The sequence below is a fragment of the Cyprinodon tularosa genome, unplaced genomic scaffold (assembly GCF_016077235.1).
Source record: "Cyprinodon tularosa strain WSP-4 unplaced genomic scaffold, ASM1607723v1 ctg61, whole genome shotgun sequence".
NCBI classification, from domain to species: Eukaryota; Metazoa; Chordata; class Actinopteri; order Cyprinodontiformes; family Cyprinodontidae; genus Cyprinodon; species Cyprinodon tularosa.
Window position 1 is genome coordinate 391,706 of NW_024039352.1, and position 13,904 is coordinate 405,609.

At 40.6% G+C, this 13,904-nt stretch overlaps 1 protein-coding gene across 3 annotated transcripts in view; it reads left to right on the forward strand.

The window, feature by feature from the left end:
* Nucleotides 1–13,904, forward strand: part of ehbp1 (EH domain binding protein 1) — a 186,223-nt gene that overhangs the window by 60,011 nt on the left and 112,308 nt on the right. For all 3 annotated transcript variants that reach the window (XM_038307428.1, XM_038307430.1, XM_038307429.1), the window contains one exon: nt 5,341–5,587. In XM_038307428.1, coding sequence (XP_038163356.1) covers nt 5,341–5,587 — 247 coding nt within the window. The remainder of the gene's footprint in view (nt 1–5,340; nt 5,588–13,904) is intronic.

The window sequence follows — 13,904 nt, forward strand, 5'->3', positions numbered from 1 at the left end:
CTTTTTCCTTATTATTACAAATTCTAAATCAGAAAGTCATAATGTGACAAAGGTTGGGGGTTTGTTTGACATAGTTTTTGTTGAAATAAGAGGAGTGTGTTTGTTCCATTGGGTGAGGCTCTTAGATTGCTAACTTGGTTACCAGTGGCATGCCAAGCCCTGTAAGGATCCCCCCTTTTAGAGGCGTATTTGTAGCCCCCCCCCCCTCCCAAGGGTAAAGTGACGAAGCTGCTCTTTCAACGGGAACAAGGCCTCTGTTGTGTCTTGCATTCTTCAACCTTGTCTCCCTATTTTATTCTCCCCTAGCCTCCATCCCACCTATCAACATCTTGCATTATACTCTCACTCTTAGCCATTCGCCTTTACCTCTTCCTGAGGTGCTGCTTATTTCATTTCACCTCCCTCCCTCCAGTTGATCTGTCGTCTTTACTTTCTGTATCAATTAAATTTACACGGCAAAGACGAAATGAGTAAAACATTCTTGAAATAATGTATTTAACCTCAATTTGAGTCAATAAATAAGATGATCTACAAATGGAATGGGTGTTTTTACCCTTAAAATAAGTTAATTCTGTCTAACGTTGCATTAGGACTTATCTTCTCAACAGTTCCGCTGTTTGTTTACATCAGGGGTGTACAAAGTTGGTCCTTAAGGGCCGGCTTAAAGTCCTCCATGTTTTAAACGTTTCCCTGATTCAAAACACCCGATTCAGGTAATCACTGTTCAGCAAAATCCTTTTAATCAGCCATCAATACAAATCAGGTTTATTAAAGCAGAGAAAAATCTAAATATGGAAGACGCAGTTCCTGAGGGTCTGGATTCAGACACCCCTGGTTTAACTCTATTAAAGTTCAGTATCATCATCTTCCACCTTTCCTACTCCCAATGGAATTATATATATATATATATCGTTTTGGCAATATATTGAGATTCTTGACTGCCTGATATAATATTGATCTTTTAGTTCCTAGTATCGATTTTTTTAAGCAAAATGTTTTTACCTAAAACTGAGGGAAAATGGGCTACCTCTGCACCACCAGTATGGCATATAGTGCTGTGGAGCCCTTTGGCTGTGTGGCGTAGCGCCATTTCTGTAGTTGAGACAGTCACAGTGTAGGACGTGAACTGAAGGAAACCCCAAACAACAAGGATGCCAAAATAACTGAACGCTTAATGTCATCCGATGAACATGTACAGAAGTTGCTTTTTTATCTGAACATTTAATTTCGATAGCAGGAAAAATGTCGCAGTATATGGTGATTATGCTGATATACACTATATTGCCAAAAGTATTTGCTCACCCATCCAAATTATTGGAATCAGGTGTTCCAATCACTTCCATGGCCACAGGTGTATAAATTCAAGCACCTAGGCATGCAGACTGTTTTTACAAACATTTGTGAAAGAATGGGTCGCTCTCAGGAGCTCAGTGAATTCCAGCGTGGAACTGTGATAGGATGCCACCTGTGCAACAAATCCAGTCGTGAAATTTCCTCGCTCCTAAATATTCCACAGTCAACTGTCAGCTGTATTATAAGAAAATGGAAGTGTTTGGGAACGACAGCAACTCAGCCACGAAGAGGTAGGCCACGTAAACTGACGGAGCGGGGTCAGCGGATGCTGACGCGCATAGTGCGAAGAGGTCGCCAACTTTCTGCAGAGTCAATCACTACAGACCTCCAAACTTCATGTGGCCTTCAGATTAGCTCAAGAACAGTGCGCAGAGAGCTTCATGGAATGGGTTTCCATGGTCGAGCAGCTGCATCCAAGCCATACATCACCAAGTGCAATGCAAAGCGTCGGATGCGGTGGTGTAAAGCACGCCGCCACTGGACTCTAGAGCAGTGGAGACGCGTTCTCTGGAGTGACGAATCGCGCTTCTCCATCTGGCAATCTGATGGACGGGTCTGGGTTTGGCGGTTGCCAGGAGAACGGTACTTGTCTGACTGCATTGTGCCAAGTGTAAAGTTTGGTGGAGGGGGGATTATGGTGTGAGGTTGTTTTTCAGGAGCTGGGCTTGGCCCCTTAGTTCCAGTGAAAGGAACTCTGAATGCTTCAGCATACCAAGACATTTTGGACAATTCCATGCTCCCAACTTTGTGGGAACAGTTTGGAGCTGGCCCCTTCCTCTTCCAACATGACTGTGCACCAGTGCACAAAGCAAGGTCCATAAAGACATGGATGACAGAGTCTGGTGTGGATGAACTTGACTGGCCTGCACAGAGTCCTGACCTCAACCCGATAGAACACCTTTGGGATGAATTAGAGCGGAGACTGAGAGCCAGGCCTTCTCGTCCAACATCAGTGTGCGACCTCACAAATGCGCTTCTGGAAGAATGGTCAAAAATTCCCATAAACACACTCCTAAACCTTGTGGACAGCCTTCCCAGAAGAGTTGAAGCTGTTCTAGCTGCAAAGGGTGGACCGACGTCATATTGAACCCTATGGATTAGGAACGGGATGTCACTTAAGCTCATATGTGAGTCAAGGCAGGTGAGCAAATACTTTTGGCAATATAGTGTATATACACTAGGCTAACAGACTTGATTCATCAGGAAAGGCACAGATAGCAGTTAAAAAAGCTTTACACATTTTTGTAAAGAATGAGACGTTACTGGTGACAAAAATATTGAGATTATACAATCAATTCAACATGCACTATAGCTTTAAGCATCAGAAAATGAGTATGAACATTAAAAAGTATTATTTTTAATCTAATATTGTCTGTAATGTTGGACTTAAATAAGGACCTACTAACTATGCTACATATTAATTAGAAAGTGACTAAAATCTAAATGATTCTGCTCTTTATTGAATATCAAGTATAAGCTGCTAGGCCACAGTTTTATACAAACCACTCACCCGTTAGCTTGCTAACTGAAGTTGTAAAACAGCATTACCATAAGAGCGCTGAGGGGAACATTTTCAGCCTTAGCGCCACAACAATCAAACCTTCTTGTGACTGATAATATTTCTAAACAGCCATTTTCATCTTGTAAGCATGACATATGTGTAGAAGCAACTTTTAATTTTAGCTTGCCGACAGGCTAGGCAGAGCAGTATGTGGGGGAGGGGCACACTGCTTTAATCTGGGTTACATACAGCTGAATAGTAAGTAGAAAGGTTTTTCTAAAGAGTTACCTTTTTAAGTGTTAAAGACTGAATGCAGCCGGACACTTGGGAGTGGCCTACGCCTGACAACAAGCATGGCCAAAGGTATGAGGATATCTGATGGCTCCTCAGCTGTTTTTCAAGACTTTAAACAAATTTCTTTCCACTGGGATCATTCTGTAGTTCTGCTCAACGAGATGTTTTAAAGATAGTCCATGACCTTTCCTGAAGAGTGTCCGTGCTTGAACTGTAAATGTGAACCTTTCTGTTGCGGCTGTAAAGCAAAGCTGTCAGACAGAAAGCTGTTAGCCGTTTTTTTTTTTTTTTTTAGCTCCTCTCAGCTGTCAAAATACAGACAGTTTATTGACTGCAGAGTCCCTTTTTCTATTGCTTCTACATCAAGAGCCTTTTTCGACAGAATAGAGAGTTCAGGAGGGCACACATTGTTTTGACTGAAGCTCTTTGACTTGTCTTTTAGTTTGCACTGGCTGGTTAAAGCTGGGCGATAGGCCTGACTGCTGTTCTTTACATTCCCTCACTTGTTTATACTTCTCACAGTTTATCGTCTCCTTCTCTTTTTTTTTCTTTATTGACACAGAGTAGCTTTAAATGACCGTGTTTCTCCAAGACATGCCTGGTCAGTCAGTTTCCGACTGTGACCCCCCACCTTCCCTATCCAGTGCTCTTGTATGTTTAGGACTACAAATGACATGATGAGTGAATGTCTTGAGGCGGTGCCCTTGCTTTCAGTGCCACGAGCATCCCGGCATATTGCTAACATCCTGGTGTGTGTTTTGTTGCATGCTTCTGCATGTGTGTTTGTTCTCCCGTTGTTGCCCATCTGTCAGTAGTCCACCCTGGGTCGTAAGGATATGAGGTCACAGTCCTGACCTCAGTGCACCTGCTGCTTCTATTCACTTTCCACCAGTGTGTGCTCTTCATTGTCCACCAATAAAACATCTCTGTAGCAACATATAGATAAATATATTTTCTATTCTTATTGAATTTTTGGACTTTTAATTAGCATTTTTAACTGTTTTGTCTGCTGTATTATGAATAAAATTATTATTTCTTCATTTATCCTAATTCTTTAATTGATAATGTCCATGATGTTTTGCCGAATAGGGATCCTATTTTGCACTTATATGGAGACGTTTACTACCTCCTGAACCTTTTAGTAACATTTTCACCTTTTTAAAGAGTTGCTGCATTAAAGTGTGTGTCAGAAGCATCTTGCAAAAAACTTAAGATACTCCTCTAGCTTCTTACATTTTTAAAATTCTATGGTGTTTATGACAGATTTTATTAAATACATTTGCAGGGTGGATATTTTAAATTACTGTCATAATATTTGCTGAGCAAAAATCTTGGTTTATGCATACAGTTTAGCCCCTCTACTCTACAAAACTACTCACCTTTTGCTACTATCATATCTGACTAGAAGCTTTCCACATCAAAATGTAAAAATATTTCCAGTTCTATGCGAAATCGCTCACATCTAATGGTGGCTGAGGAATTCCTTCCTTCAGGTTCTTTGCCTAGACTTTTATTAGGCCACTTTAGCAAACTATTGGCCTGATTTTAAAAGCTATTTGGTGTAACACTTATACACACTTGGTATCACACACAGAGCTAATCTACTAAATAGTTAACTAATTTATCTGTGTGTCTAAAATGAGCTTCAGGGTTACCGAGAGTTTTAGACTTTCATTTGATGGTCTTTTCTCCCTGACTGTAAGTTTGGATGGATGAGCATATCTATGGAGGTTTGAAGGTTTCTGTTTGCATATGATGCTTTTAACATGCTTCTAAGCTTCAGTAATTGTTATATGTCATACCTCTGCTCTAAACCTGCACAGGACATCATTCCTGATGTAGAGGCTGTGTCTCTTGTTCTTTGTGATGCTGATTATTTAGTGAGAAACAAACATCTGAGACCATGAAGCAGATGTAATTATCCAAAGTTTAAATTGAAAACAGAAGGGTCGTTTTGAGGGAGTACCTGAATCAAGTGGAAGTCATGTAATCTTTTTTTCTTTTTCGATTTTTATTAGAGAAATTAAATCATATATCTTAAAAATGTTCATTTGGTGATTGAGTCACAAACTTTATACTGTATTTGATGTAAATGTTTGTTGAGATGTTCTATTTTCACAGTTTTTGGTTTTGCAGATCAGTGTGAGGAAATTGAAACAGAACAACTGTAATTGTTTCAAACACACTTTCAGATCCAATCCGTTTTACGAGCCAAGAACATCGAGCCCAGCGCGGCCACTTGAGGGCAGCCCCTCTCCGGATGTTGGCAGTAACCAGAAGAGGAAGGCCCCTCCGCCCCCGAGTACCAGCACGGGCCCGGGCCGCGCTCCACAGACCTCCAAACCCAGCTCTGGCCCGGACGGGGAGAGAGCCCAGCCTGTTGGGCCCAGCCCTCTGGCAGCAGTGATAGGAAGAGAGCTGGCCTCCTCTTCCCCAAAGGTGAGCTTTCTTAGTCTAGGCTCCAAGTAACCTGAGTTGGTTCAGATGCCTTAAACATCAACAAAAGTAAAAAAATTAAGATTCTTTCTCTTCTCTGTTTTAAACATTTAAAAGATGTCTAGTAAATGAATGTAATGGGGGAAAAAACCTAATGTGATTAAAACAAAAAATCTTTAAAATGAAAACAGATCCTGTCCTGTCTAAGTTTACATTCAAATCCTTTCTCAAAATAGTGACCCAGTACATACATAAATGCACATTTATAAATCTTTACACACGGATGTGTATACATGAGTTCATCTGCAGACACATAAGAGCTTCATTTCCATACAGGCTTAAATTAGCAGTATAAACACATTGTTTTACTCATTAATTAGGACCTCCTTATATGTTCTCCTACACTGTTCAAAAAGTCTGATCTGGTAAGTGTCAGGCCTAATTTATTGGCCAGCAGCAACTTCTAGCTTTGTTAGCTCTCATGCTTAAAGGTATAGAGAACCATCTTTTATTTCCAGGTGGATCATCTAAATAAGTGGTCCTCCTAACTGTCAATCATTCCGGTGATATGTGTACGTAAGGCTGTCCTACGTGGTCTCCGGTCCATTGAGTTGCGCACTTTCAGGCGTATATGTGTGGTGAGCTATGGTTTCAGACAGTCATTGAAGCGGCCCGCTGTCGGGTAGCGACAGTATAAACACATTTTTTTACACATTAATTAGGACCGCTGTCGCCGGGCCGGCGACTAATAACAAAGATGGTGCAGGCACTGTGCAGTGAAGGAGAACTTATGTGACCAACGGGGAGCGAAAAGCAATGATCATCTGTCCGAACGGTAAGTTAACGGAGTTCGCTATAAATTCCACTATATAACCCCCACTCTATATAGTTGTCGAGGGATTTAGCAACTTTCACACAGGTTGCACAAGGAGCAATGGGCTCATGCATGCTCTCGCACGCGTTTAATAGGCCTTCCCTCTGTGATGCGGATACAGGGTTGTGCATGTGCATTTTTTAAATTTAATTGGAGAGGGCGGTTCTTCACCATAATCCTCCATCATACCTTGAAGAGGGGTTCAGATTCACTCAGTTGCGGATCTGGAGTTGGACTTGTTTGACTTTTTCTTCTTATTTTAAATCTCTGTCTGCTCGTATGGTAAAAAAGCCTGGCAGACACACACCAGTCAGGTTTTTGTTTCAGTAAAACACCTAATGCTGCATTGCTGCTATTCTGGCTGTGTCATTGCTACGGCCTGGATTTCTAACTTGTTTCTTAAAGATCTCACATTGCCTAAAATGATTGACGGGAGAGATGGCTGGAATTTCCACATCGTCTCTCTTCTTGCTCCTGTTCTGCATCCTCACCGCCTTCTTTTCAATGCAGGTTGTACTTGCGGAAGTATTAAAATGTTATTTATTTTGGAGCTCTTAATGAGCTCCTTATAGGTATAAATAACAACATGTTATGGTTTCTTTGGTCAAGCATAAGAAATATCCAAATATTCTTTTAGAAAAAGATCAAGCTAGCAGAACTACTCCCAAAATGCAGCCGCTTTAAGCTGCAAAATTTAGTTTACTAAACAGTTTTTACTCCAATTGAAATGGACAAAAAAGCCGTTTTGTACCTTTAGTACCGTTCTGGCTTACTTTACTGTGAGTTGAAAGAAAAAAGTTGAGTCTTTCTTTGCAGACCCAGAATAATAGCCTTACTGTTTTTTTACTGTATCACTTGACCACCTGGTTAAGCAGTTTTTTTAAGTAGGTGGGTTTAGGGGACGGTTTTGTGTCAGAAGAGCACTTCTGATCTTAGATCAAATAGGCATCTTTATAGTTTTTTTTTTTCTCATTGAAATCATTTGTGAGTTTTGATAATTATTTATTCCACACATTTTTTCCACAGGCTAAATCACATATTTATGTTCACACAACTCACCAGCTTTTCTGTCGTATTTGTATTTTTTGTTCATTGGTGGGGATTTTTTTGTGCATGTTTATTTATTTATTTAAATTAGGTAAATCACGGCTGGCTCTAATTAAATGGCTGATGGTCACACACCTACGGCCGGAGTCACACCACTGGCGGGGAATGATTGGCTGTGGGTGTGGAAGGGAGTGCAGGTTAGAAGCTGTGTGTGTGTGAGTGTGTAGGGGCTCAATGAACCTTTTTGCCGGTTTAAACACCGGGGGCTTAACTACAGCAGAGCGATCACAAGGGGGTGTTGACCCCCTTTGCACACACTCACACAAGCACATACAGTTACTTACACATGTGGCGCTCCTCCCTGTGCAGTTGGCTAGTTGACTGTTTTAGTGTAGCTGAGCGGTGATGCTGGCTGTCCATGTAATTATGGCACAGCGCCTTTATCACCCAGCTGCAGTTGCCTGTGACCATGGGTGAGGGGCCTTAAACCACTTTAATTACCCAGAGCCAGTGGCCTGTGGTGGGCCACACTTCGCCAAGAGATGCCCCGGACTCTGGAGCTTTCAGGAGAGGGAGGAGTGGAGGGATACAGAGAAAGAAATGTGGGGATGTGCATTCAAGAAAAAGATATGTGGAAGATGGTGAAGAGCAGAGGAAAGGGAAGAAGATGGCCGCTTCATTGCTCACAGAGGGATATGATGTTCACAGTAAGCAGGGATAGGCCTACTGGGTTTGTTGACACGTAAAGCAGATGTGAATAGCTTTTCCATTCTTATTCACACCAAGCAGCAGTGATATACACATGGCACAGCCTGCACATGGGCTGAGAGATGACCTTTGAAAGTATGAAGTCAGAAAGGATTAAGAGGAGACATTCCCACTATGAGAGGCCAGGAAGAAATGTTCCATTTTAAACGTGAGCAGGATATAAATGTATGTAAGAGTCTGTCTGGGTGCATGTTTCCTGTTTTTTTTAAGGTATCTCGTCTGCCTCAGGCTCAGATCAGCGAACATATTCTCATAGAGTTCAGTGTGTTTAAGATGTGGATGGAGGTTCATGATTCGTTGGTTTTTGGTGAAAACACTTGGTGGCATCTCAGAAAGGGAATAGAATTTTTTACCCTAGAATTTTAAGCTGCAATCCCCACTTAAATGTTTACAAGCGTCCCTGTGGGGTTTGTCTGGACACATGTCCATTACAGGGTTCAACTCAACTCAAACTTTATTTATAAAGCACATTTAAAACAACCGGGGTTGACCAAAGTGCTGTACAGATATCACAGTTACAGGAAATAAGGTAAAAACTTAAAAGCTAAAATACATAAACACAATGCAATAAAATAGAATAAAATAAGTTAAAATATATTTTGCCAGATGTCCACTTAGACCTGATTAAAAGCGATGGAGAATAGGTGTGTTTTTAGGGACTACACGTAACTAATTGTGATGCACTGACACGGCAAAATTAAACCTGCTACACCTTCAGAATGAACTCACCTTATGATTATTTTCCAAATTGATTAATCTGTCAATTATTTTTTTCGATTAATAATCGGATTGAAGACTTTTTACTAAATTAAACCTGGTGAAACTGAAATTTTTCCCTTGAGGAGTTCTGGATAGAGCATATTGACAGACGAAAGAGATTTTTTTTATCTTAAATGCAAAATGTTTACATATTTTTTTCTCTCACAATTTTGGTATAATTGCTGTTCAAGATGGGTTGCTCTTTCAGCTAAAAGCATGTTTTAGTTTTACTAAATATTAATTTCGTTCATGATTATTTCAATGTCGATTAAACACGATTAACTCGAATAATTGTTTCAGCCCTAAAAAAGATACATTAGAACCAATAATATAACTGTAAATTTGTGTACTAATTCTTAGCATTATCAGAGTTCAAAATTAATTTAAATATCATAAATAATAACAATGTATTTTAATTTGAAAAACCAGCATTGCTGGCTCCTGGCTTTGCCTTTCTTCGAAGCTAATTAGAGGATGAAGCTATTAGTGGCTACAGTGTGCCATGGTCCTATCATTACTAAAGGAAAACTGCTGACAACAGTCCAATGTTATAAAATTAGCAAACTTTTTGTTATATTTAGGGACATTGTGGACCCTTCTAGCCACTTAAAAAAAAGCAACTAGAGACCTGATGTATTGGCTTTTCTCTTTTCTTTTTTTTTTTGACTAGCTTAGCTTTACTGTTGCTGTCTCACAACACCAGCTATATTTTCCTACCTACCTCAGCGCCTTGAAGAGCAATGAGTGAAGTAGGTTTTCTTCTTGGAAATCTCACTGCCTCCATAGACCTACTTGTACATGCTGACTTGATTGGCAGAAATTAAACATGGTTTCCACCATCTTTTGTTTTATCATGCTGTGAACATCCACTTTTAAGGTAGTCTGTGCACCTGATTGTCTGTTAGCCTAGTGAGACTTTTTTTAAATTTTGGTAGAAACCTTAATTTGACTTGAAAGATAAAGTTTTGTCTAGCAAAGAAACCCTCTTAGTAAATGGAGATCAACTCTGGGTATTTTAATCTCAGTTTAAAACAAGTTTGTGTCTGAAAGCCTTAGAGTTTTTCTTTTTAAAGGGAACTGGTTAACAAACAAAGTTATGGGGAAGTTCAAAGCCGGTCACTTATGGCTCGTTCTTCTCCCCCTTAAGCGTAACGCTGTGGACGACCTCTGTTGGACTTCTCCTCTCCCGTCTCTCTCGAACAGATGTTTCATTACCTTTGTCTAAGAGGCTCCATCCTCCTTGTCATTGCATTAGAGCACGCCACTCTACTGCCAGTCTGTGAAAAATCGCCTTGCTTAAAGGACATTTGACGTGAGCCGAATCAGGCAATCTATACGTAAATCAGATGTATGTATTAAATTCTGAGAACAGCTGGCAAAACTGGATGTTCGCTAATGTGACACAAATTCAGTCCCAGAAGACGATGCTTCTGTGAAGTTGCATAGTAAAACTGACAAGCTTTACACCTAACCAAAGCAGCATTAAATATCTAAAAAGATGGCCTACAGGAGGCCACTTTTACATGATGTTCATCTAAGATTGATCTCTAAGTTGTAACAAAGTGATACTTGAGGCTGTCAGTAGCCAGTTCACGTCTTCATGCCAGCCTGCCTGTCCGCTGTCCTGTCTGAGCGTTACGGATCCTCAAACGTGTCAAGTTTAGGATTTGTGAAGGAGCTGGAGGGATGAAAACGTCTGTGGGATTAATGTAAATGAACGCAGGGAGTTCCTGTTGGTCGGGCTGGGAGCTCTGTCTGGTCGGATTCAGTCCATCTCTTCTCCGTGGAGCTGATTTCCCCCCTCCTGGTAATTCAGTTATCCTCTCCACCCCCCTTTTGTTTTATCTCCGTCTCTATTCTGTAGTCAGACCGCTCTACACTTAGATGCTCTTATCTTTGGATTTTTATCAGGTTTCTGCTTCATGAATTATTTCTTATTTTCATATAGAGAAAAGTTGAAAGTTGGCATATGAGTAACTAAAGCTCTCACAAAAAGTTCTCACTGTTATATCTATATTCACCTATAAAACCTAAGAAAGAGTTGGATATTTGTAGTTTGAGAGTTGCTTGTGTGAAAAAAATTATAGATAGCATATTGCATTGTCCCTAGTTTCAGTTAACTGTTATAATTTCCTATTACCCATAGCATATACAATCAAGTTTATTTTACTGCACAGTTTGACTTTCTAAGAAAGGAACATTTCAACCAATAGCAGGAATATTTTTTTGGTTCTAGGGCTTCTTTAATTACTAATGTTAATCAAAGGGTAGAAATGAGAGTTTTGTGGGTTGCGGGAGCTCCTCTGATGGGGGGTGGCAGAGGCCAGAGCTTCCCTCTCTTTCCCAGACTCCTCCAGTTCAGCCGGCCTCCAAATTGAAATTAAAGTAAATTAACATTATTTAATTGAGTTCGCAGAAGACTGGGGTATTTCTTAATTAGCTTTTGCTAAGGTTCGCAGAAGGAGAGGACCGTATACGTTCCAGGAGGTGTTTCTAAGGTTACCGTGACGACTGAGGGAAGAGGCCAGTTGGAGGCTCGAGAGACGAGGACAGTCGTCTGTTGTCTTCTGATCTGTGCCCGCTCTGTGGTCGCTCTTCCCGTTATCATTTTATTCAATCCAAAGTAGTTTCATCTTGAGATAACTTTGACGTACCCTTTTAAAAGAATCTCCTTCCTTCACTACTTAATAAAAGTGCGTCACTTTCTCTTCTCATGGCTTGTATAACAGATATAAAAGCACTTTCTGTGCTGCTTTTAAAGGTCACATATTTGCAAATACTGTTGTGTTCATTTGCAGAGAATGAGGAGGCACTGATTTCTTTTGGTTATACCCCTGAGCCTTTTGTCATCACACCTGATTCCTGAGGATCAGATGGTTACCACATGTTTTGAAATATATAAACCATACTATATTTTTGGAATAACAAAATGAAATAAGATTTTTTTTGTCTATCATCAAATGAAATGGATGGTAAGTTATTGGCTAAAGTGTAACACACCCAAAAACCCTCCACCTCAAAAGATCAATTAATGGAGTCACCAATAGAAGCACACTGCTCACTGTTCAAGTTACAGAATGGCTAGCTAAGCTAACAGCCATATGCTAACCATCACCTTTGAAGTTTCCATTGACTTCCTTGCATTTTGTATTAATTTCTATGAACTAACCCAGAGCCTTACCCTAAACCTAACCTTTACCAACCCAGAGCCTTACCCTAAATCTAACCCCTACCAACCCAGAGCCTTACCCTTAATCTAACCCCTACCAACCCACCCCCTTACCATGCACCTAACCCCTACCAACTCAGCCCCTTACCCTAAATCTAACCTTTACCAACCCAGAGCCTTACCATAAATCTAACCCCTACCAACCCAGTTTTATATGACTAAAAGAGTTGAGTTACACTGTTTTTAGTGATTGTATTACAGAAATAATCATTGCCTGTTTTTTAGCATAGTGAGAAAGATGGCTTTAAGAAGTTAGATTTCATAACTGCTATTAATTTGCTATCATGTGTATTCTACTTCAGTCAGATGCTAGAGATATTAAAGAAGAACCCACAGCTTTATATAGTGTAAAATTGCCCAACAAGGACACCAAGACCTCCCTTTCGTCTGTTAGCTATACCTGACCTTTATACTGTGCACATTTGGCTATTTACTAACAGTTTTCAGGCTTCTCTGAAAAGATTGAACTCTCTGGAAAGGATAGAGTCACTTTTTCTTTCAAACTCTATTAGAAGAAAATGGGCAGTATGCTTCTTAGACCAAAGCAATCAGGCCTCTATGGCCACGTTAGCCTTTCCATAATCTGTGTAATATTAGGAGAATAATCCTTCAGAGGAGTAGGGCTACATCATTACCTCTCAGTCTACTTTTCCCAGCATGGACCCCTCCCCAACCCTTATTTGCGGTGTGTTTGAGTGGGCTGTCATTGGATCTTGTGGGAGAACAGAGACACGGTTTCCTCTGCGATGCCGTTTAGGCCCCATCAGGGGGCTTCCTGTGGCTGTTTCAGGCCGAGGGGCATCTCTGTCATCAAGTTAATAGAACGGCACAAGGCATCCCCAGCTCCTGCACTCTGCTATTTGAAAGGAATGTTTGTGTACTTCTTTTCCTAAGGTTTACCTAGGAATAGATATGTAGATCAACAATGTTAAACATAGATTTCAGAGAAGCAATTATAACCTGATTGAAATGGTTAATCCTGTTTCAGAGAGCTACCAATATTTGTAAGAAAAAAAGAAAAAAAAAATCTACTTCTGTTGAAGTTATCCACTCTGTTTTGATGAAAAGGCACGTTGCAGTGCTTCGGATGCACTTACATGTGTTGTGTGGAATATTCTTTGATCCTTTAACTGTAATGCAGGCTATCATTTCTGCACCTTTTTTCCTCTGCTGGATGCATGTCGAGTTCACAAGTTAAGCACTGCAAATAGCTCGCTCTCCCCAGCACCCGCTCTGACTGGTGTAAAAGGGCCTTCCGCAAAGCGCCGCTTGTAATCTGCCTTTAGTAAGTCCTCCTTAGTTTTATCTGCCAAGGATTACCTCACAAGCTGCAAGCAGGAGAGGGTGAGAAATACGGTGAGCACGAGAGGAAGGAAGAAATGAAAGCAAGTCAAACAGAGAATGATGAAGATGGGAGAAAACGAAAACAAATCGCTTTGTAATCTCTAAAAGAAAGAGACCTGGCTTGGAGTTAAAGGGAAGTTTCCCTCGCCACTCATTTAGAGAGGGAATTGACTAATCCCTCCATGATTGATGTCGGCTATGAGAGGCTCTATAGCAGACTAATAGGGCTTATGAGGATGACCAGAAAGTCCTCTGTGTGTGCCTGCCTCTGTGTGTATGATTAAACCAGTCCTTTTTGT